Source organism: Geotrypetes seraphini, chromosome 8 (genome assembly GCF_902459505.1).
Source record: "Geotrypetes seraphini chromosome 8, aGeoSer1.1, whole genome shotgun sequence".
NCBI classification, from domain to species: domain Eukaryota; kingdom Metazoa; phylum Chordata; class Amphibia; order Gymnophiona; family Dermophiidae; genus Geotrypetes; species Geotrypetes seraphini.
This window is the reverse complement of record NC_047091.1, coordinates 165,749,466-165,772,538: the sequence shown is the minus strand read 5'-3', so window position 1 is coordinate 165,772,538 and position 23,073 is coordinate 165,749,466. Positions and strand designations below refer to the sequence as shown.

At 42.3% G+C, this 23,073-nt stretch overlaps 1 protein-coding gene across 4 annotated transcripts in view; it reads right to left on the bottom strand.

Moving 5' to 3' along the window:
* Nucleotides 1-23,073, bottom strand: part of MYO1H (myosin IH) — a 122,664-nt gene that overhangs the window by 85,555 nt on the left and 14,036 nt on the right. For 3 of the 4 annotated variants that reach the window (XM_033955594.1, XM_033955595.1, XM_033955597.1), the window contains exons 2-7: nucleotides 13,767-13,928; nucleotides 12,489-12,604; nucleotides 12,136-12,334; nucleotides 9,330-9,410; nucleotides 5,884-6,063; nucleotides 3,667-3,765 (exon numbers count right to left, since the gene is read on the bottom strand). In XM_033955594.1, coding sequence (XP_033811485.1) covers nucleotides 3,667-3,765; nucleotides 5,884-6,063; nucleotides 9,330-9,410; nucleotides 12,136-12,334; nucleotides 12,489-12,604; nucleotides 13,767-13,892 — 801 coding nt within the window. In that variant the 5' untranslated portion in view covers nucleotides 13,893-13,928. The remainder of the gene's footprint in view (nucleotides 1-3,666; nucleotides 3,766-5,883; nucleotides 6,064-9,329; nucleotides 9,411-12,135; nucleotides 12,335-12,488; nucleotides 12,605-13,766; nucleotides 13,929-23,073) is intronic. The other variant, XM_033955596.1, reaches the window with a different exon arrangement.

Here is a 23,073-nt window from a genome sequence, read left to right as displayed (position 1 = left end):
TTTAACCAAAACAAAATGAGCACTGAAGCACATAACATGGGAAATTAACAAGGCAAAAATGTTTGGGCTGACCATCCAAACTTATCAATGCACTTTCCCCAGACCTAGTTGACCCAGGAAGCGCTCGGGGAGTGAACAGGAGACTTTCTACCACAACTAAGAGACTGAGCCCGTCCTAGATTATGATATTTATATTACATTACATTAGAGATTTCTATTCCGCCATTACCTTGCGGTTCAAGGCGGATTACAAAAGATTTATGAATTGGGGGTTACAATGGAAGAACTTTTGTCATTTCTAGAGTTGTAAAGAATAGGTCATTTGTCATTTCTAGAGTTGTAAAGAATAGGTCATTTGTCAGTTCTAGAGTTGTAAAGAGTAGGTCATTTGTCAGTTCTAGAGTTGTAAAGAATAGGTCATTTGTCAGTTCTAGAGTTGTAAAGAGTAGGTCATTTGTCAGTTCTAGAGTTGTAATGAATAGGTCATTTGTCAGTTCTAGAGTTGTAAAGAATAGGTCATTTGTCATTTCTAGAGTTGTAAAGAGTAGATCATTTGTCATTTCTAGAGTTGTAAAGAATAGGTCATTTGTCATTTCTAGAGTTGTAATGAATAGGTCATTTGTCAGTTCTAGAGTTGTAAAGAGTAGGTCATTTGTCAGTTCTAGAGTTGTAAAGAATAGGTCATTTGTCATTTCTAGAGTTGTAAAGAGTAGATCATTTGTCAGTTCTAGATGTTGTAAAGAATAGGTCATTTGTCATTTCTAGAGTTGTAAAGAGTAGGTCATTTGTCAGTTCTAGAGTTGTAAAGAATAGGTCATTTGTCAGTTCTAGAGTTGTAAAGAGTAGGCCATTTGTCAGTTCTAGAGTTGTAAAGAATAGGTCATTTGTCAGTTCTAGAGTTGTAAAGAGTAGGCCATTTGTCAGTTCTAGATGTTGTAAAGAATAGGTCATTTGTCAGTTCTAGAGTTGTAAAGAGTAGGCCATTTGTCAGTTCTAGATGTTGTAAAGAATAGGTCATTTGTCAGTTCTAGAGTTGTAAAGAGTAGGTCATTTGTCATTTCTAGAGTTGTAAAGAGTAGGTCATTTGTCAGTTCTAGAGTTGTAAAGAATAGGTCATTTGTCAGTTCTAGAGTTGTAAAGAGTAGGCCATTTGTCAGTTCTAGAGTTGTAAAGAATAGGTCATTTGTCAGTTCTAGAGTTGTAAAGAGTAGGTCATTTGTCAGTTCTAGAGTTGTAAAGAATAGGTCATTTGTCATTTCTAGAGTTGTAAAGAGTAGATCATTTGTCATTTCTAGAGTTGTAAAGAATAGGTCATTTGTCATTTCTAGAGTTGTAATGAATAGGTCATTTGTCAGTTCTAGAGTTGTAAAGAGTAGGTCATTTGTCAGTTCTAGAGTTGTAAAGAATAGGTCATTTGTCATTTCTAGAGTTGTAAAGAGTAGATCATTTGTCAGTTCTAGAGTTGTAAAGAATAGGTCATTTGTCATTTCTAGAGTTGTAAAGAATAGGTCATTTGTCATTTCTAGAGTTGTAATGAATAGGTCATTTGTCAGTTCTAGAGTTGTAAAGAGTAGGTCATTTGTCAGTTCTAGAGTTGTAAAGAATAGGTCATTTGTCATTTCTAGAGTTGTAAAGAGTAGATCATTTGTCAGTTCTAGAGTTGTAAAGAATAGGTTATTTGTCATTTCTAGAGTTGTAAAGAGTAGGTCATTTGTCAGTTCTTGAGTGGTGAAGAGTAGGTAGAGATTTAAAAATGGAGGGTAACAAGGAAGATTATTTGTCATATCTCAGGTTGTACAGATAAGTTCAGGTAGTTTCAGTGTATTAAAACTTCAGAAAGAAAATATTGTTTTCTGTCACAGAAAGAACTGTTCAAACAAGGAATGGTTTATCGATATGAATTAGCTTTGTAGGGCTGATAAAAGTCAGTGACAGTCCTGCGTCCTTATGTGGAGCAAAAAGATGGCATGTGGAACAAAAGAACAAAACTTGAAACATCTGCAAACTTTGTGGTTTCAATTTCTGGACAAATTTGGAGATGTTTCAAGTTATTTTTAGAGCCTAGCAGACGCTTTGTTGTTAAAGTTTGTATTCCCAGCACTGGAGTGACACCTAGTAGATCCATAGCCATACCTCTGAGACAGGCCTCCACCTGGACCGTGTCGGGTCGTCCATTGGATCTCTCCAACATAGGGCGTTTCATTTATGAGACTTTTTTTTATTTATGTGGTTTTACGAGTATATGTATTATATTTTGAGTTCATAAACACGACAATAAAGATTGTCCACCTCAAGGTTGACCTGATCTATCCCACTTCCCACTAGTTGCTCTCTTTTGCAAAAAGACGTCAAACAGGATTAACATTTGCACTAATTTATTTATTTTTAAAATTTCTATACCGTTTTTTCCCCAAACGGTTTGCAAAATGTTACATACATAAAATTTTATAGAAATCAAAACAAGATAAGGACAAAAACAGACAGATTCAATCTTTACAAAAGGGCAATTGCTCAAAGAAATGATTCTACAAATAGTTGTGTTTTTAACATTTTCCTAAATGTGTTCCTGTCTCTACATTTTTTAATTTGACCAACAAGGCTATTCCATAGCTTAAATCCTGCACATGTAAAAGTCATATATAGTTATATCAAGAAAAAGTCCAGTTGAATATAAAACTTCAAACATTGATAAGGAAATACTTTGATACCCGATCCTCAGAGGGTTAATTTCCCATTAGTTCAAGTGGACAGAGCCCACCGAACCCGATCTTCATAGGATCAAGTGTATCTTTTTTTTCTTTTTACGTCATTTATCTCATTCATAAGTTATAAATATAAAACTTTTAATTAGCTTTTATAATTTTTTTAAAAGGGGGAGCGCCTCCACCAACATGTTTCGCACGCTTTCCTCAGGGTCGAGGCTCCCTGATATATTGTTTTGCTCAGCAGAAATTGCTCCGTTAGATAAGGAGTCATTCTAGATTTCTGCTGAGCAAAACAATATATCAGGGAGCCTCGACCCTGAGGAAAGCGTGCGAAACATGTTGGTGGAGGCGCTCCCCCTTTTAAAAAAATTATAAAAGCTAATTAAAAGTTTTATATTTATAACTTATGAATGAGATAAATGACGTAAAAAGAAAAAAAAGATACAGTTGATCCTATGAAGATCGGGTTCGGTGGGCTCTGTCCACTTGAACTAATGGGAAATTAACCCTCTGCGGATCGGGTATCAAAGTATTTCCTTATCAATGTTTGAAGATTTATATTCAACTGGACTTTTTCTTGATATAACTATATAGACTGATTCCAGTTACAAGTATAGCCACTAGAGCATTTTTCTATACATGTAAAAGTCATGGCATTCGTTTCCACATATTTAGGATTAGCCTTTATTTTCAGCAATGCTGAACTTTCGGAGCGCAATGATCTTAATAGCTGATACTCAGACATCAAACCCTTAAAAAATTCTGGGATCATACCATATAAAAATTTAATAATTTGATGCTCTACTTTCAGTGCAATAAAAGGGGAATTATTGATTCATCTATCTTCTTGGTGTGCCCAATCGTGGCAGTGAACATGGAGCAGGTCCAGGCCTTCCCTGTAAATCCCAAAAGCAGTGTGAGGACACATTCGACTGTGTAATGTTTGGGATTTTGTTTGTACCTCTATATCAGCATCTGTGAAATTGATCACTGAAAAGGCTTTGCGAACCGTTTTCCAGTCATTCTTGTCATTGATGGAACTCACTTTGGCACATTTACCCTGTTGGGGAAAAAAAAAAGATCCTTCTCAGGATCTAGTTCTTATTAAACTTATAATTGCATATAAAGTACGCCCCCCAATATTTGCGGGAGTTCCATTCCAGGAACCCCCGCGAATGTTGAAAAACCGCGAATACAGTTTTTAGCAGGGGAGACAGGAGAGGGCAGCCGGAGCGCCGGCGAGTGAAGGAAATTGCTCGCAGTATGCTCCGACCGCCTCTTTCTGTACTAAAGTCGGGCCTTATCAATCAGGAGCTGCGTGTCAAAGCCCGACTTTAGTACAGGAAGAGGCGGTCGGAGCATACCGCGAGTGATTTCCTTCACTCGCCGGCCCTCCGGCTGTCCTCTCCTGCCCAGTCATTTGCGGTCGGAAAATACCACGAATGACCGGGACCGTGAATTGGGGAGCACTGTATAGGACGGTTTCAATTCAAGATATTACTAGAACAATTCTGTAATTGTTTTCCCACAAGCCTGTCTTACCTCTGTTTATAAAAACTGAAATCAGGGCCAGCTTAAAAGTTGGACCAGGTGAAGCACCGACTCAGGGCACCAGTAATTTAGGGTACTACTTACATCCCCACCAACGCCTCACCTGGATTAATGTTTAAGCTTTCTCCTCATGAGTATGCCATCTCTCCTTCCATCCAGCATTCCTTACTCTATCTCTCCACTCTGCCCCTTAGTCTGGACTCTCTCTCTCCTATCCACGCCCCACCCTGCTAGTCCGACATCACTTCCTCTCCTCTCCCCCTCCCTTCCATGGACCTGTAAACTTTATATGGGATGCTAGCAATAACACCATGAAGACAATGGCCAGCCACTGTGTCCCCCCTCCCCCGCCCCCAGCCATGAAAGCAGCAGGGTCCCAAGCTGAAGGTTAACAGTAAAATTACACCTCTTAATAGTAGCCCACACAGACAACTTCCCCCTCCCCAAAACCTTCTAAAATCATCTCCAAAATATATTATTGAAGCATAATAAAAAGATATCATCCTAAAGATATTTTTGGTGATGTTTATTTCCACGTGTGTCTATAGGAAAAACAGCTTAGACATGTGGTCTATGACTGTGTTTCTCAACTCGGTCCTGGAATAACCCCTTGCCAGTAAGGTTTTCAAAGATATCCACAATGAACATGCATGAAAGAAATTTGCAAATAATGGAGGCAGTGTACGCAAATCAAGTTTATGCAAATTCCAAGTTTCCAAGTTTATTCTATATTTGATATACCGACCATCAGCGAGTATCTGATCGGTTTACAGAGTAAAATTACAACGTTAGTTACCATATTAAAATTAAAATAGAGTTCTAAAAAGAAAATTCATTTACTAAATAATTACATAATTGACAGACAGGCCTTAAGACTGGTAAGGCAGTAAGATACGTAAGGCAGGGGGATTAGGTTGGGAGAATAAAACCCATCGAAGTAAAAAAAAAAAAATTAAAATTAAAAGGATGGTGAAAAGGGGAGGAAAGGAAACAGAAGGAGGGGGGGGACATAAGAGCATACAAACATAAGAATTGCTGCTGCTGGGTCAGACCAGTGGTCCATCGTGCCCAGCAGTCCATTCACGGGGCAGCCCTCTGGTCAAAGATCAGCGCCCTAACTGAGTCTAGCCCTACCTGTGTACGTTCTGGTTCAGCAGGAACTTGTCTAACTGTGTCTTGAATCCCTGGAGGGTGTTTTCCCCTATGACAGACTCCAGAAGAGCGTTCCAGTTCTCTATCTCTCTCTGGGTGAAGAAGAACTTCCTTACGTTTGTACAGAATCTATCCCCCTTTTAATTTTAGAAAGTGCCCTCTCGTTCTTCCTACCTTGGAAAGGGTGAACAACCTGTCCTTATCTACCAAGTCTATTCCCTTCAGTACCTTGAATGTTTTGATCATGTCCCCTCTCAATCTCCTCTGTTCGAGGGAGAAGAGGCCCAGTTTCTCTAATCTTTCGCTGTACAGCACTCCTCCAGCTTCTTAAAAGCGGTTCACTTTCATCCTCGATCTGAGGAGGGGCAAGAGGGTACTCCAGGACCAAGTTGAGAAACACTGCTCTATGATGTCTTCCTGTTCCAGAGATGGAAACTTGTGATGACTAAAACATTGGCATATTATTCTTTCCAACCTGCATAAGATAGCTGTACTTCTGAGCATTGCGCTCCAGCCCGAGCCAACGTATCAGCTCATCTTCTGCTCCCTCCAACAGCTGGTAGAAGATATGGAAATTCCGTTCTCCTTTGTTCTGATGGACAACGCGAGACTTTTCTATCAGGAAACTGAGGATGTGTCCGCCAGCCGGAGCACCCTGAAGTAAAAGAGTTGCTCAGCCATTGTAAGAAAGCTCAATTTTATACAAAAAAGAATAGCTCATTACATTCAGTTCTTTTGTTCAAATTGTGAAGATGATGAAAAGCTATCTGGATCTTATGGCAGCTGTGAATGTGGTTCAGATTACTAATCACAGAGAAGGAATTACTGGAGCCTAACGGAATTGAAATCACTGAACTGAATTGTGGCTGACGTGATATTGATATAATTTTAATGTGTAGACGAGGGGCAAAGTGCAAAATATATAGAAAAATGGTAAAAACTCCAAGGACCATCCAGAGTGGGAAAATCAATCACTTTATTGTGGGACCCGACATGGGCCATGTTTCAGCAAAAAAACGCCTGCCTCAGGGGTCTTTGAAATGATCGCACAGCGCACACAGGCCCTGCACATGGCTTCAGTTTCTTTGCAGTCTCCAGAGACGGGAGACAGCGGCAGGAAAGGGAAGATCACCCTTCCTACTTGTTCTTGCCACTGCGGACTCGGGCAATCAGCAGACCAACGGAAGGGACCAAAAGAGCCAACAGCTGCACACACCAGACCACAGCCCCGAAAATGCTCCATTCATCACCCTTAGCCTGAAGGGGGAGGAGATTTCCACCTGGAGGAGGAGGAGCTCGACCAATAAAAAGGCGTTCCAAGGACATCAGATTTTGGAGATTAAGGGGCAGAGATTACCCATCTAGCATGGTGAAGTGCATAAACTTGGTCTTCTCCTTTTTGAGTACTTAGAAGATGTTCCTGGCATTCTGTCTTTTAATAATAATAAAGCTTTATTCTTGTATACCGCCCAACCTTGAGTTCCGAGCGGTTAACAATCAAGAAGGACTGTACAGTCAGTGAAGCATATATGTAAACAAGTCAAGAGAATAATCATAATACAAATTAATCAAACAAATAGGCTTTCAGTAACTTTCTAAAGGCCTGATATGATTGCGTTTGAAAAATCAGAGGACTTAACCAGGAATTCATTTTTCCTTAACTGGAAAGCGAAAGTCTTATCTAAGAATCTTTTATAGCGACAAGTTTTTGTACTTTTGTGATTACGATAAACATAGCGAGGGCCTCCAAATAGTGAGTTTGAGACCACTGCTATAAGAACAATGGAACTGCCTGTGTTTGAACTGTTTAGACGAGTTGGGTCACTTGAAAGCGGAGATGAAGCTAACGCTGGTAGCAATTCTCGATGAACAGACCTTGTAGTTGTGGCACGTTTAACTTTTTACTCAAGAAGTATTATTTTAGGCACTTAGGGGAAAATTCTAGAAACGGCGCCTAAATTGAGTGACAGTAGGCACTCGACTGGCACCTAAGTTAAGTAACATACGCCATTTAGAATGGGAAAAAAGGGCACATTGAAGTGTTTACTGGCGCCTGAATAATAAGTGCCGGAATCACACCTATATACGCTGTAGGCCGCCGCACACCACTATGGGTATGGCTAATGCTGAACGTGGCATTAGGTGGCCTAAAGCGCCTACATAGTTGTGATTCACGGCAAAGCTAGGGACGCCTGGAAAACCCTGACCTACATTTCTGGCGCCTATCTTTTGCAGAGGCACGATTCTCTATAGGGTGCCATCATGCGATTGACACGCAATCAGTGGCCACTTTTTAGGCAGCCACCGATATTGGCGCCCTATAGAGAATCCGGACTATGTATATATTTTAATAATAATAATAATAATAACTTTATTCTTATATACCGCCAACAATCTTGCGACTTCTAGGAGGTTTACAATAAAAGAAACTGTAAATACAATCAAGTGAAACTTTACGAACAGCTACTTAAATACATTTTAAATTTGTTTTTCATTATATTTTTTTACTTTTACTTAAGTATCAAAATATGCATTTGCCTTTACTTTTTTGTTTTAATTCTTTATTCATTTTCAAACTTACAATAAGCGTGACATATGTTCAAACAAATTAACAATAAATACATCACTTAATAATCATCATTGGTACAAAACATAAACTCTTCTCACCCCCCCCCCCTTCCCACCCTTTCCTACCATATAATCAAATATCTTATAGAATATGTAATAGTAGATTAAATTATAATTTCTGGTGGAATTCTTTATGTCATGTTTATAAAATGGAGAGATTTATTGCAATACAGCGGGGATGTTTCAGGAAATTTCCAAGATGTGTGGGAGCCATTAACAAAATATTGTATTGTTTAGGTGAAATTGTTTCCCTTAAATTTACAAGTTAATTTGCCTTTACTTTTACTTAAGTACTTTGACCGTTTGACCTAGAACAGTGGTCTCAAACTCACGGCCCAGGGACCACATGCAGCCCGCCAGGTACTATTTTGAGGCCCTCGGTATGTTTATCTTAATCACAAAAGTAAAATAAAACAGTTTCGTGATCATAGGTCTCTTTAGCTACAAATGACAATATTATTATTAAGACTTAGCCAAAAGGAAAGATTTATAAACTATAAAGAGTTTTACCTCATGCAAAATTGTCATTTCTTTAATAAGACATTAACTATTTTTTCTGAGGTCCTCCAAGTACCTACAAATCCAAAATGTGGCCCTGCCAAGGGTTTGAGTTTGAGACCACTGATCTAAGCTGAGTGGAGTCCTCCAGCTACATTGTACTAGAGGGGAGTGTTGCTTCAATATTGTATTTTCAGTCACTAGGGACAGGCAGATTCCTTGCTGTCCTGCCCAGCTTGTCTGTCCCTCACTATTAGAAATATGAAAGTGAAACAGCGCCCTCCACTGGTAGGTCTATAGCTAGAGGACTCTTATTCAGTTTAGAGCAGTGGTCTCAAACTCGCAGCCCATCAGGTACTATTTTGAGGCCCTCAGTATGTTTATCATAATCACAAAAGTAAAATAAAGCAGTTTCTTGATCAAATGTCTCTTTAGCTATAAATGACAATATTATTATTAAGACTTAGCCAAAACAAAGATTATAAACTATAAAGAGTTTTACCTGATGCAAAATTGTCATTTCTTTAATAAGACATTAACTATTTTTTCTGAGGTCCTCCAAGTACTTACAAATCCAAAATGTGGCCTTGCCAAGGGTTTGAGTTGGAGACCACTGACCTAGTATTTGAAACAACACTGCTGCCCAGTAAACACGCCTCACTTCTGCCACATAAGAAATGAAAAGTAACTTCAGAGGGTATTTTGCACTGCTGATTGCTTAAATGCTTTTGTTTGCTGACCTCATGTTGCCTAATTGACTGTCAATTATTTTTCTCCAACAGATGCTTAATTTACCTTAAAATCAAATTGGATATCCATGTACTTTCCAAACCTACTGGAGTTGTCGTTCCGTAAAGTCTTAGCATTTCCAAAAGCCTGGAAGACAAGTTTTTAAACTCGGTAAGTTATCTTTTTGCTATTATTTCTACGGCTGCAAATCCTACATCCCCACTCCCTACTTCCTCAGCGAATCAATTTTAATGCTCTTTCCATGCACACCTGGACAATGATGTACACTTCTCCCTCCGTATTCATGGTTTCAGCATTCACGGTTTCGATTATTCACGGTTTTTAGCTCGCTGGCTCCTCTTGCATAGAGAAATCGCTGATTCCAAGCATTTACAGAGAAAATCGCCGATTCTCGGCACTTTCATCACCGTGTTTTGCCTCTTCCTTCAGGAACAGGCCAGATCTCCCACCATGTTATTTGTGGTTTCACCATATTCACGATGGTTTTTTAATAGAAAACAGCGCATAACATATGAAAAAGTTATTTGCGGTTTTTCTGTATTTGCAGTTCTGTTAATCCCCTATCACAGTGAATACGGAGGGAGAAGTGTACTATTTCCTTGGTCCTTCCCTCCCAAACCTCAAGGGTTGCCAACAGGTCAGGTTCTCAGGACATCCCTAATTAATATGTATGAGAGTGTTGCATACAGTAGAGGTAGCAGAGATACATTTAATCCTCATGCATTTTTATTAGGGATATCCTGAGAACCTGACCCCTCGGTAACCCTTGAGGACAGGGAGTGATGACAAAGGTGCTATTTCACGTGAAATCCAAGTGCCAACCTTAAACTACTAAGCATACAATGCATGCAAGTTCTAAAGAGAAGACCGGCGGAAAGGATTTGGAGTAACTGCAGATTCTTTTCATTTGAAAATGGGGCTGCTTCTGTAGTATGGCCGACTGCCTGAATATTCACCCCCACATGGCTGTTCCAGGCCTGGAGACTTGTAATTCAGATTCCCAATTGCCTTCCCTAAATAAAGTGACTGCACGCCATGGAGTAAACCCAGGACTGGCTCAACCTGACAGGGTTACTCAGTGTAACTCAGTGCAGCGCCCGCAACAGGAGAGGCTCACGCCAGTCAAGTTCGATATTTTGTTTGTTCTATTCAATCTAGTTTCTTGATACTCTATTAATTATCCAGGACCCCTGAGGAAGAAGTGTTTTTTGAAACACGGACCGTGTTGGGTCTATTATACTTGAAAACAAGAATCAGTGTTTGGATATACAGTGGTACCTTGGTTTACGAGCTTAATTCGTTCCAGAAGCATGCTCGTAAACCAAAATACTCGTATATCAAAGCGAGTTTCCCCATAGGAACTAAGGGAAACTCGCTTGATACGTTCCCACTCACCCTCACCCCCCCGAGGCCAGCGGCGCTGCTGTACCTCCCCCGAACCGCCATTGCTCCCCCCGAAGGCCCCTCCCGCGTGATCCGGCACCCTCCCACCACCCCACCCCCCGCGATCCGGCATCCCCATCACTCGCATCGCACCCCCCCCTGCCGCGATCTGAAATCCCCCAGATCCACCCGAACACGCTGCTTACCGCCATCTGGCCACCGGCACCGGCACCAATGCACAGGACATGCCGATGCCGGTGCCCGAAGATCTGCATCCTCTTCTTTGCTGGACCTTGAGCATCTGCGCATGCTCAAGGCCTGCGAGTTCACGCTCTCTCCGAGATTCTCAGAGACAGCGTGAACTCGCAGGCCTTGAGCATGCGCAGATGCTTAAGGCCCAGCAAAGAAGAGGATGCAGATCTTTGGGCACCGGCACCGGCATGTCCTGTGCGTTGGTGCCGGTGCCAGTGGTCAGATGGGGGTAAGCAGCGTGTTCGGGTGGGTCTGGGGGATTTCAGCTCGTGGCAGGGGGGGGGTGATGCGAGCGGGGGGATGCCGGATTGCAGGGGAGGGAGGGTGACAGATCGCAGGGGCGCCGCTCATAAGTCGAGGCAAGCTTGGTTTCCGAGGCGCCGATTTTGCGAATGTTTTGCTCGTCTTGCAAAACACTCGCAAACCGGTGCACTCGTAAACCGAGGTACCACTGTATTTATTTTATATATGCTGAATAAATTCCTTGTACATTTTCCTGCAGTTTTGTACAATGAAACATACACGAAAAAGCAAGACTTACAATAAAATGAGACCACAGCTTTCAAGAAAATGCTTGCTTAAATAAAATTGTCTACACAAGTTTCCTAAATTGTAACACATTAGAAGATCCCTTAACATCAGTAGGCAACGCATTCCATAAATAGGTACCCTGTATCGAGATCATTGCGTGCCGAAGAGTCAAATGGGCCATAGCCTTAAATGATGGAATTTCAAGCAACAATTGGCTCTCGGAACGCAAGGACCACGTAGGATGGTATTCACAAAACAAAGAACGCAAAACAGTCGGCCCATTGTCCCGTGAAACACTGCACTCCTACGGAAATTCCATGGCAGCATCTTCCATCCCTGTGGGAATCCCATGGCAACTTCTTCCATCTCCATAGGAATCCCGAGGCAACATTTTCCATACCCATGGGAATCCCGCAGTCCCCATTCCCATACAGCTCCCTACTCATCAGACATCTACTCTTACCTACACACTTGCCCACAATACAAAAAAAAGCTTTCTGGAAGACAAAATAACTAATGCAAGCTTATAGTGTGTACATCCATCTACCTAGATCAATCAGATCTAACCATGATAGGCTGAGACAAAATTCACATGTAGAAAGGATCTAGTTAGCCAGAATTCCCCGATTACACACATTTTTGCTGCCTGCAGTGCCTATGGCACACCTCCTCTTCTGTGGTTTACCTCTAGCACTGGATTGGAGAGGAGAAGTCGATCACGGACTGTTTGCAAGCGATCGGTGGTAGGACATGTCATCGCCAGGTACTGGAGGATCTTCTTCGATGTTTCCGTCTTTCCAGCCCCACTCTCCCCAGAGATTAGGATGAAATGGTTATTGCGTTCAGTGCACATCACTCTGTAAGCGTTGTCAGCTATGGCATAGCTAGAAAGAACAATATTCAAGGGAAGCAGACAGCTTTAAGTCTCTCACTTATCACATCTATGACGGAAGCATATTTCAACTTTATTATCTCTCTGCTAATTAAATAATATTATGGTTGGATGATAAGTTTGTAGATAACCACAGAACTACTTACATATGTGGTGGCAGCTCAAATAAGTTAACTCCTTGGTAAAGCTCCATTTGTTTGACTGAGTAGATATCCAGTTCCTTGTAGGGATTCACTGACACTAGAAGGGTACCAATATAAGTCTATGAAAATAAGCAGAATAAGAAAATGAGGTGTCAAGCCCAACATGAGATGGAGGAGCAGGCAAATGGTTAGTGCAGAGGTCCCCAATCCAGGACATCTCCAGCCACTCAGGGTTTCAGGATATCCGGAATGAATATGCCTGAGATAGACTGACATGCACTATCTCCAGCAAATCTATCTCGTGCATATTCAGTGTGGCTGTCCTGAAAATCTGACTGGGTAGGTGTGTCCCAAAGACTTGGTTGAGAAACACTGGGTTAGTGTAAGGGGTTGAAAACCAAGGTAGGATTACCAGATGCCCGAGAAAACCTGGACATGTCCTCTTTTTAGCAGATTGTCCAGGTGGTGCCCAGAGGATTTTCCAAACCCGGTGGTTTGTCTGCGCCATAGGACGCCCATGTGCGATTCTCAAAGTGGCTGAGACCGGGCGTCCTATACAGAATCTGGCCCTTAGTCCAGTGATTTTCTACTTTTCGCTTTGTATTTTTCCAACTGAACGAAAAAAGTGGAAAATCACCAGACTAAACGACCAGTTCTCTAAGAGGCCGCCTAAATGGAAACCACACCTACACAACTTGATAGGTGCTTTTTTTCTCCTTACTGTGCCTACAGTTTTCTAGGTGGTCTCTTAGAGCAGTGGTTCCCAACCCTATCCTGGAGGACCACCAGGCCAGTCGGGTTTTTGGGATAGCCCTAATGAATATGCATGAGAGAGATTTGCATATAATTGAGGTGACAGGCATGCAAATCTGCCCCATGCATATTCATTAGGGCTATCCCAAAAACCCGACTGGCCTGGTGGTCCTCCAGGACAGGGTTGGGAACCACTGTCTTAGAGAATCGTATTATGTTGATAGGCACACATTTTTCAATTATCGGTAACTAACAGCTTATTATTCAATTGACATAGGTGCCTAGCTTGTTATGTGCCTCCAATATTGACCAAGATGTGATGTCAGAGGCAAAGCCATTTATAGAATTTGCCAGAAAGTGTATAGCCCTTGATGAAGCCTGCCCCAACTGTGTTGGTTTTGCTGAGAACTTTTGAGTGGCCCCTCATAAATCTCATGACATACTGGGTTGAAAGTCCAAAACCCAGGAACGGCCAAAGTTTCCCTCTGAAAAATACATCAACTTGGCAGAAAACCAATGCGGATTTACATAGATGAGGTGTTCTCTGAAGCGCTTGCGCAGGTTGTCCAGAAACGCTGTCTCACTGGTGAAGGAATCCAGCAGGACGAAATCTTGTACGCCTACTCGCTCTCGAGCAGGCAGCGCCCCCTCCATGCTCAGCTCCTCTCACTTCTCTTGAAGTGCTTCTCCCTGAAGAAAAAAACATCAATAGTAGATGCCTCATTTTAATAATTCAACAGTACATGACATAATTGTACAGATAAATATTGTAAATATCCATAAGGCATACCTTTTGAAGCTGCTTTAATATGGATTAACTGGATCTAATGCTTTTAAGAGATTTAACAAAATGGAATGGTAAAAGCCAATGAAACATCCAGGAATGCCATCTCGACAGCTCTCTTTATCTAGTTCTTCATGAAGGCTTGGGCTCCCTCCTGCCCGATCCTGTCGGGGAGTTCGGGGGTGCCCGGGGCAGGAGGGCTTGGGCTCCCTCCTGCCTCGATAGCGTCAGGGAGGTCAGGGGTGCCACGGGGCAAGAGAGCTTGGGCTCCCTCATGCCCCGATGTCGTTGGGGGGGGAGGGGGGTGGATTCTGTAACCGGTATTGTTTTTGACAGACACCGGTTACAGAATCCAGCTTTTAGGCGAAGGACTGGCTCCTCATTCGCCTAAAAGCCCTTGTTTTGGACGTTTGGGGCTTAGGCTTTTTTTAGGTTGATTATATGGCATAAGTTTAGACATAGTGGTGGTCTGGGCGTTTAAACAGCTGAACGTAGAGGCAGGCTATTATTTTTTAAAAACTCCTTTTCGACGTTTTTTTTGATAATGGACATTTTCCCTGCTTCTACTTTCAACGTTTAAGACCTTAGGCCAAAAGGGGACTTAGCCGTTTTTTCTGATTATGCCCCTCTAGGTCTATTCCCTTCATGACCTTGAATGTTTCGATCATGTCCCCTCTCAATCTCCTATATTTGAGGGAGAAAAGGCCCAATTTCTCTAATCTTTCACTGTACAGCAACTCCTCCAGTCCCTTAACCATCTTAGTTGCTCTTCTCTGGACCCTTTCGATTAGTACCGTGTCCTTCTTAATGTACGGCGACCAATGCTCGACGGAGTACTCCATGTAAGGATGCACCATGGCTATGTCTAACTCCAGACTAGAGGTCTGCACAGGAACGGGGATTGTGGGAATCCCATAGGTCCCACGGGGACTCTGCAGGGATCCCCCCCAGGTCTATGGGACTCCCTACTATGTCTATGGGACTCTCACGGGGATCCCCCCCAGGCTCATGGAACTACCATGGGGATGGAACCGGGGTTCCCAAGGCCTGGAAAAAGAATTAGTAGAAGCTAGACAAAAGCAGAAACTGGGACCAAGATGATGGAAAACCAAAATGTCCCACCAGCCACAGCAAGGAAGATGTTCATTTTGAGGGGGGCTAAGCTCAAAGTGGGAGGCCCATCCCCCTCTCATGGTTATGCCACCAATTGTGTTTAATACAAAATGAAGTACTTGCTGAGTTTATTTTGGGGTTTCCAGTTCAGTTTTGACACATTTTTCTTATGCAACCATTGTCCTGAAAAGTGCCTCTCTCAATTCTGCTTTAAATGATTTCAATGGTCATTGCTTCATGAAAAACCATTTGTGGATCTTGGAAGGACCTCTCACAAATTACCTATGAAACCAGGACTTGTTTGCTTTACAGATATCAACTTTATATTGCCAAAAAAAAAATCCAACTCTTTTATTTCTTTCTTTTAAGAAGAAATGGTCAACTCTACAGTCACATGACCTAATGTCTATTCTAATTCTTTCTGGTGATGTATGCATCTATTTCTGTTTACTGTTATTTGTTTATATTGTATTTTATTGTTGGTTTAAAAAAACTAAGACTTAAAAAAAACAACAAAAAAACAACCTGTCAGAAGTAATTGCTGCTTTTGATGAGGACAGGTAACTTTTAGGGGGGGACAGAGGCGATTCCTCGTGGGGATGGAGAGGATTCCTTGCAGGAACGGAGGAGATTCTGGCAGGGATGGGTGGGATTTCTGTCCCTGCGCAACTCTCTACTCCAGATTACCACTACTTCAGGAAGCAGGTGAAAGCCTGGCTCTTTACCCAAGCCTTTAATACATAGGGTGATTGACTATACACTCATTCTGCACCAGGCCTAGCTTTCCACCCACACCAATTAAATCAGTTCCTTATACTTTCTTTAACTGTATAAACAATGTGCCTTAAGTTTAGCCTCCCTCCCATCTGTTTATCCCAACACACTCCATACCACCTATCTACCTGAACTCCACGAAGAAAACTACCAGGAAACTAAAAATGATCCAAAACACCGCCGTTTGTCTCATCTTTGGCCTGAAGAAATGGGAACATATCACCCCTTTCTACCACCAACTTCACTGGCTGCCTTTCGAATCCAGAGTTCTTTTCAAGTTCGTATGCTTCTGCTACAAATCGATAACCGGTTCATCGCCAAGATACATCAATCCTCACTTTATCCTTTATTGCACCAACAAGAAATCCCGCAGAATTCAGCTGTTGGCCTTCCCTTCGCTAAAACTTTGTCATCTCAAAAGAGTCCTAGACAAAACCTTCGCCTTCCAAGCAGCTAAGCTGAACCCATGGCTAGCCCAAATGATTCTCGAGGCCTCCACCTACCTCGGCTTCAGAAAATTACTCAAAACTTACCTATTCAGCAAACAAGACCCTTAACCGTCCCCCCCCCCCCCTCCTGCAATAACACCTCGCCCCGCGCTCGGCTCCTCTCCTCCCTCATGATAGCTTCTCTCCTCCCTATCTTCTACCCTCTTCCTTCATCATCTGTCAAGTTCGGTTAAATTTGTTGTAAATCTGATAACTTGTTGTAAATCTGCATGTCAACGCGGATCCTAATCTAATTGATGCGAACCGCCTAGAACTCGCTGGGTATGGCGGTATATAAGAATAAAATTATTATTATTATTATTGTCCCCAACTAATATCTGCCCTTGACCCCTCGGCTATAAGATAAGCTGTATTATAGAAAAGCACTAGCGTCATATCTCTGTTATTTGAATGTTCTAATTTGTGCTTATTAGATGCTTCATAAGTATTCTTTCTCCCTTTTAGTATGGATTACTGCATATCTCTCTTATCTGAAGCTCAGTGCTGCTCACAAGTATATTTTGAAACTGTTTCACAGTACTCCTATTATTAAGTTTCAATTTACTGATTTTAACTTTGCCTCATCCCCCCTCCCCCCTCATTTTTACAAAACCATAGCATCAGAGCTGTTACCAAGTTTCAAAGTTTATTTAGAAATTTTATAAACCGCCCTATCAGACTTCTAGGCGGTGAACATTATGCTAAAAACATGTATGGGGTAACTATACATCCATCAAAACCATAATCATTATTAAAAACAAACAAGAACAAAAAAAAAAAAGGGAAAGAAAGGTAGAACTACAATTTATCAAGTAAAAGAGAGAACATATAGTTTTGTAAAATATATATATTTGGCCTTTTTATTACTGTTAATGCTTATTTCCTAAAAGGGAAGACCATATTATTAAGATGACTTGGGGAAATCCACTGCTTATTCCTAAGATAAGCAACATAAAATCTGTTTTACTACTTGGGATCTAGCTTGGTACTTTGGACCCGGGTTGGCCACTGTTGGAAACAGGATGCTGGGCTTGATGAGCCTTCAGTCTGTCCCGGTATGACAATTCTTATGTGAGTCAAGAATAGGATAGCCAAGCCATTGTGACATCACTGACGAGGCCGGCTCTTAGGCATTGGTGGAATGAGGCATCATTATGACATCACAATCTCAGCTCTGGAATGTTGCTACTCTTTGGATTTCTGCCAGGTACTTGGGACCTGGGTTGACCACTGTTGGAAACAGGATATGGGGCTTGATGGACCTTCAGTCTGTCCCAGTAGGGCAAGTCTTATGTTGAATTATACCTGCTGTACAATGCCTTGGATGAATCTCTTCATAAAGGCGGTTAATAAAAAAAAAAAAAAAAAAAAAAAATTATTACTTCAGACTGTATGCACAATTTGAAAACTTTATGTAGCATATACTGTATACCCCCCTTATACAAAGCCTTGCCAGCGGCTGCCATGCAGCAACAGAACAAATCCCATTAATTCCCAAAGGGTTTTGGTGTGATTACCGTGGACCGCTGCTCTAATCAGCTTAGTAAAAGCATGTATAATTCTTTGTAACATGTTTAACTCTATACAGAATTCTATATGGCAATATGCTGCTTGTAACACATCTCAAAGTCTAATTAATGAGGATGCGGAGGGATATAAGATTATACAAAACATACCATAACATAAGAGCTTATGGACTTTTCTTTTAGGAAATTATCAAAACCTTTTTTAAATTCTGCTAAGCTAACTGCTTAATTCCAGAGTTTAATTACACATTGAGTGTAATTAATAAGTTGATTATGAACACAGTAAGGCCTTTACACTGTGTCTATCAGAATTCAAGTCTGAATCTTACTAAATGGACATCTCATGGCACCAGATAAAAGTTCTTGTCAATGACCAGCAGATGGTGCCAGAAGACAAGATGAGGCAGATTACCATACATTACAGTATAATCTTGTTACAACGGACTTCAAGGGACCAGGAAAAAAGGGTCCGTTATATCCAGCGTTGCATTTTTTTAAAACTTTATTTAGGTCAACTTGAAACAACGTACAATCAATGAATAGTCACTGCACAAGCATATCAGCAACATCAAGAACAAAACTCAGCAAAGCATTGGCATGGCACGAAATGATTGCAAAACCAGAACCCTAAAAGATGTTCTAAAGCAGGGGTGTCCAATGTCGGTCCTCGAGGGCCGCAGTCCAGTCGGGTTTTCAGGATTTCCCCAATGAATATGCATGAGATCTATTTGCATGCACTGCTTTCAATGCATATTCATTGGGGAAATCCTGAAAACCCGACTGGACTGCGGCCCTCGAGGACCGACATTGGACACCCCTGTAATCTAAAGCATTATGTCGTACTGTACTGGAAAGAAAAATACCTCTGTCATTTTCTTCTGGGCTGCATTTTGATACTATATCACCGGCACATCATGCACCTTATAGGCGGAGCCTGCATGTCCGTTATTGCCGAATAAAACTACAACTAAAAGCGGCTCTGGGGACCAAATTAGTTGTCCGTTATATCCCAAAGTCCGTTATAGGCCAATCCGCTATATGCAATGATTTTCTGTATGTTTATAATGGTGCTCGGCCGGGACCAGCAGACCTCGGCCACTATAGGTGAGGTTCCGTTATAAGAGAGTCCGTTCTGACGAGATTATACTGTGTAGTAAGGGGGAGGAAGGGAGAGGAAGGGAGAGGAAGGGAGTAAGGGGGAGGAAGGGAGAGGAAGGGAGTAAGGGGGAGGAAGGGAGAGGAAGGGAGAGGAAGGGAGTAAGGGGGAGGAAGGGAGAGGAAGGGAGAGGAAGGGAGGAAGGGGGAGGAAGGGAGAGGAAGGGAGAGGAAGGGAGTAAGGGGGAGGAAGGGAGAGGAAGGGAGTAAGGGGGAGGAAGGGAGAGGAAGGGAGAGGAAGGGAGAGGAAGGGAGTAAGGGGGAGGAAGGGAGAGGAAGGGAGAGGAAGGGAGGAAGGGGGAGGAAGGGAGAGGAAGGGAGAGGAAGGGAGTAAGGGGGAGGAAGGGAGAGGAAGGGAGAGGAAGGGAGGAAGGGGGAGGAAGGGAGAGGAAGGGAGAGGAAGGGAGTAAGGGGGAGGAAGGGAGTCCTGATGTCAGGCACAGTAAGCAGAGAATGAAAAAGGGATCAAGTTTGTCCCCGTCCCTGCCCCATCCCTGCAAACTCTATCCCTGTCCCATCCCTGTGAATTCTGTCCTCATCTGCACAAGCCTCAAACACTTATGATTTTAAAGTGTTCAAGGCTTGTGCATATAAGAACAGAGCTTGGGGGATGGAGAACGGGGATAAACTTATAATGGTTTTGGGTTTCTTCCTTTCATAATATTATTCTTTGATTTATTTCTTTATTATTAGCCTGTTGCTTTAAGGGTTGGTTTTTTAAAAAATCTTTAGTACTCCCCCTTCCTGCGGACTGTATAGCACAATATATTTGGTGACTTTTGAAGAAAATTATTGCCTGAATGTTTTTCTAAAATGTGCTTTTCTTTCAAGTTTTTCTTTTTGCTTGTATGAAATTTTTTAGTAGCAAAGACAAAACATCTCACATTTCTGAAATGAAACATGCAATAAAAACTTGAATTTAGTTGTTCCTCACTGCCATTTCATTTTCAAGTGAGAAGAAACAGTATTTTGTTTTTTTAATCGGACTTTCATTTTGTTTGGAAACAAATGCGCATCCCTGTAGGGGACAGCTTTCTAAAGAGGGAAGGGTGGTCACTTGCAATTTAGCAAAGTACCAGGATTCTCACCATTTAAAGAGGCAATTCTGTATCCTACCCCAAGCTCTCACACTTACATGGTCATGATACCTGCAAATGTTTAAAGTACTAGCAAATACAGGTAGATAAGAACATAAGAAGTTGCCTCCCCTGGGTCAGACCAGAGGTCCATCGCGCCCAGCAGTCCGCTCCCACGGCGGCCCATCAGGTCCATGACCTGTAAGGTGATCCTTGTCTAAATCTTTTAATCCCCCTTGTCCTTCTATCTATACCCTTTCATAACCTATCTCTACCTCTATCTGTATCCCTCAATCCCCTTATCCTTCAGGAATTTATCCAATCCTTCTTTGAAACCCCGTAATGTACTCTGTCCTATCATAACCTCCGGAAGCGCATTCCAGGTGTCCACCACCCTCTGAGTGAAAAAGAATTTCCTAGCATTGGTTCTAAACCTGTCCCCTTTCAATTGTTCTTGTGGTTCCCAATAGGCTGAAGAATCTGACCCTTTCTACCTTCTCTATGCCTTTCATGATCTTGAAGGTCTCTATCATGTCTCCTCTGAGTCTCCGCTTTTCCAGGGAGAAGAGCCCCAGCCTTTCTAACCTGTCTGCGTATGAAAGGTTTTCCATACCTTTTATCATTTTCGTCGCTCTTCTCTGAACCCTCTCAAGTATCGCCATGTCCTTCTTGAGGTATGGTGACCAATATTGGACACAGTACTCCAGATGCGGGTGCACCATTGCGCGATACAGCGGCATGATGACTTTCTTCGTCCTTGTTGTAATACCCTTCTTAATAATACCCAACATTCGGTTTGCTTTCTTTGAGGCTGCTGCGCATTGTGCCGTTGATTTCATTGTTGTGTCCACCAGCACACCCAAGTCTTTTTCAAGGGTACTTTCCCCTAGCTCTGATCCCCCCCATTTTGTAGCTGAACATCGGGTTCTTTTTCCCTATATGCATGACCTTGCATTTCTCTATATTGAAGTTCATTTGCCATTTATTTGCCCACTCTTCCAGTTTGTTTAGGTCCCTTTGTAAGTCTTCACATTCCGCGGTTCTAACCCTGCTACAGAGTTTGGTGTCATCCGCAAAATTTATAACTTCACACTTTGTCCCCGTTTCCAGGTCATTTATAAATACATTGAACAGCAGTGGTCCGAGCACCGACACCTGCGGAACACCACTCATGACCCTCCTCCAGTCCGAGTAGTGGCCCTTCACACCAACCCTTTGCTTTCTGCCTGCCAACCAGTGTTTAATCCATCTGTATACGTCCCCTTTCACCCCGTGGTTCCATAGCTTCCTAAGTAGCTGCTCATGAGTTACCTTGTCAAAGGCTTTTTGGAAGTCGAGATAAATGATGCCTATGGGTTCCCCTTTGTCCATCTGGCTGTTTATCGCTTCAAAGAAGTGCAGTAAGTTCGTTTGGCACGATCTTCCCTTGCAGAAGCCATGCTGGCTCGCTTTCAGTTGTCCATTTTTTTCTATGTGCTCACAGATGCTGTCTTTTATCAGTGCTTCTACCATCTTGCCCGGAACTGAAGTCAAGCTTACCGGCCTGTAGTTCCCCGGATCACCCCTCGATCCCTTTTTGAAAATAGGTGTGACATTTGCTATTTTCCAGTCCTCCGGGATCTCCCCAGTTTTCAAGGATAGGTTACAAATTTGTTGGAGTATTTCCATTATCTCGTTTTTTAGTTCTTTTAGTATCCTTGGGTGGATTCCGTCCGGGCCTGGTGATTTGTCACTCTTCAATCTATCTATCTGTTTGAGGACATCCTCATGGCTTAGCTCTAATTGCGACAGTTTTTCTTCTTGATCTCCACTTATGATCTCTTTGGGTTCTGGTACATTGGATGTGTCCTCGCTCGTGAAGACTGACGAGAAGAACTTGTTTAACCTGTCAGCTACCTCTTTTTCCTCCTTTACCACTCCCTTTCTGACTCCATCATCCAATGGTCCTACTTCCTCCCTCGCCGGTTGCTTCCCTTTAACGTATCTGAAGAACGTTTTGAAGTTTCTTGCTTCCCCAGCCAGCCTCTCTTCGTATTCTCTTTTTGCTTTCCTAACCACTCGGTGACATTCTTTTTGGTGTTTTTTGTGTTCTTTCCAGTTCTCCCCGGTTTGGTTCTTTTTCCATTTTCGGAATGATTTTTTCTTGTCACCTATCGCTTTCTTCTGCCTGAGTGCTCTTCTGAATCTATCTGCTTAACTTACATAGGGGTGACATATGGGGAAGGTTCTCAGAATCCTGCAAGCTGCTTGGGCACCTGCTGTTAAGTACTCATGCCTAAATACCAGTTATACTTTTTTAAGCTTATGAGGGGCCGCTGAGAAGTTCTTATCCCAACCGACAAAGTTGAGGCAGTCTCCAACAAGGGCTATACACTTAGCCCAGTGATTTTCCACTTTTTTCATTCCGTTGGAAAAATACAGAACAAAAAAAGTGGAAAATCACTAGATGTGGAGTGGCATCATCAAAACAAACGTCATAAGTCTGTTTTGAGCCTAGCGTCCAGAGTCCATTCTTGAAAAATAGATTCAAAAATTTTTTCTGAAAATTATTGACTTCTACATCCAGCTCTTTGATTGGCCAGACCGCTAGTATAGCTATCTTTAGACTGCATTCTCGTCCAAAAAATTGGCCCAGTCCAAATGCACCTTACAGGGCATTGCTGTGAACTTCACATACAGGGTGCCACATAAAGATCTCACCACAAGTCCCTTGCAGGTCATGGTGATCTCCCCCCCCCAACCAAACCCACTATACCCATCTGTCTACAACCCCAATGGCAGTAGAGTAGGGTTTGGGGTTTTTTTTGTGGACTCACATCTTCCACAATGAATGCAGTGGTTAGAGTGGCTTATGAGCCTGGGTCTTCCTCTCTATGGTTCACTAGCCCACCCCCAGACTATTTAAGCCACCTCTGGCAA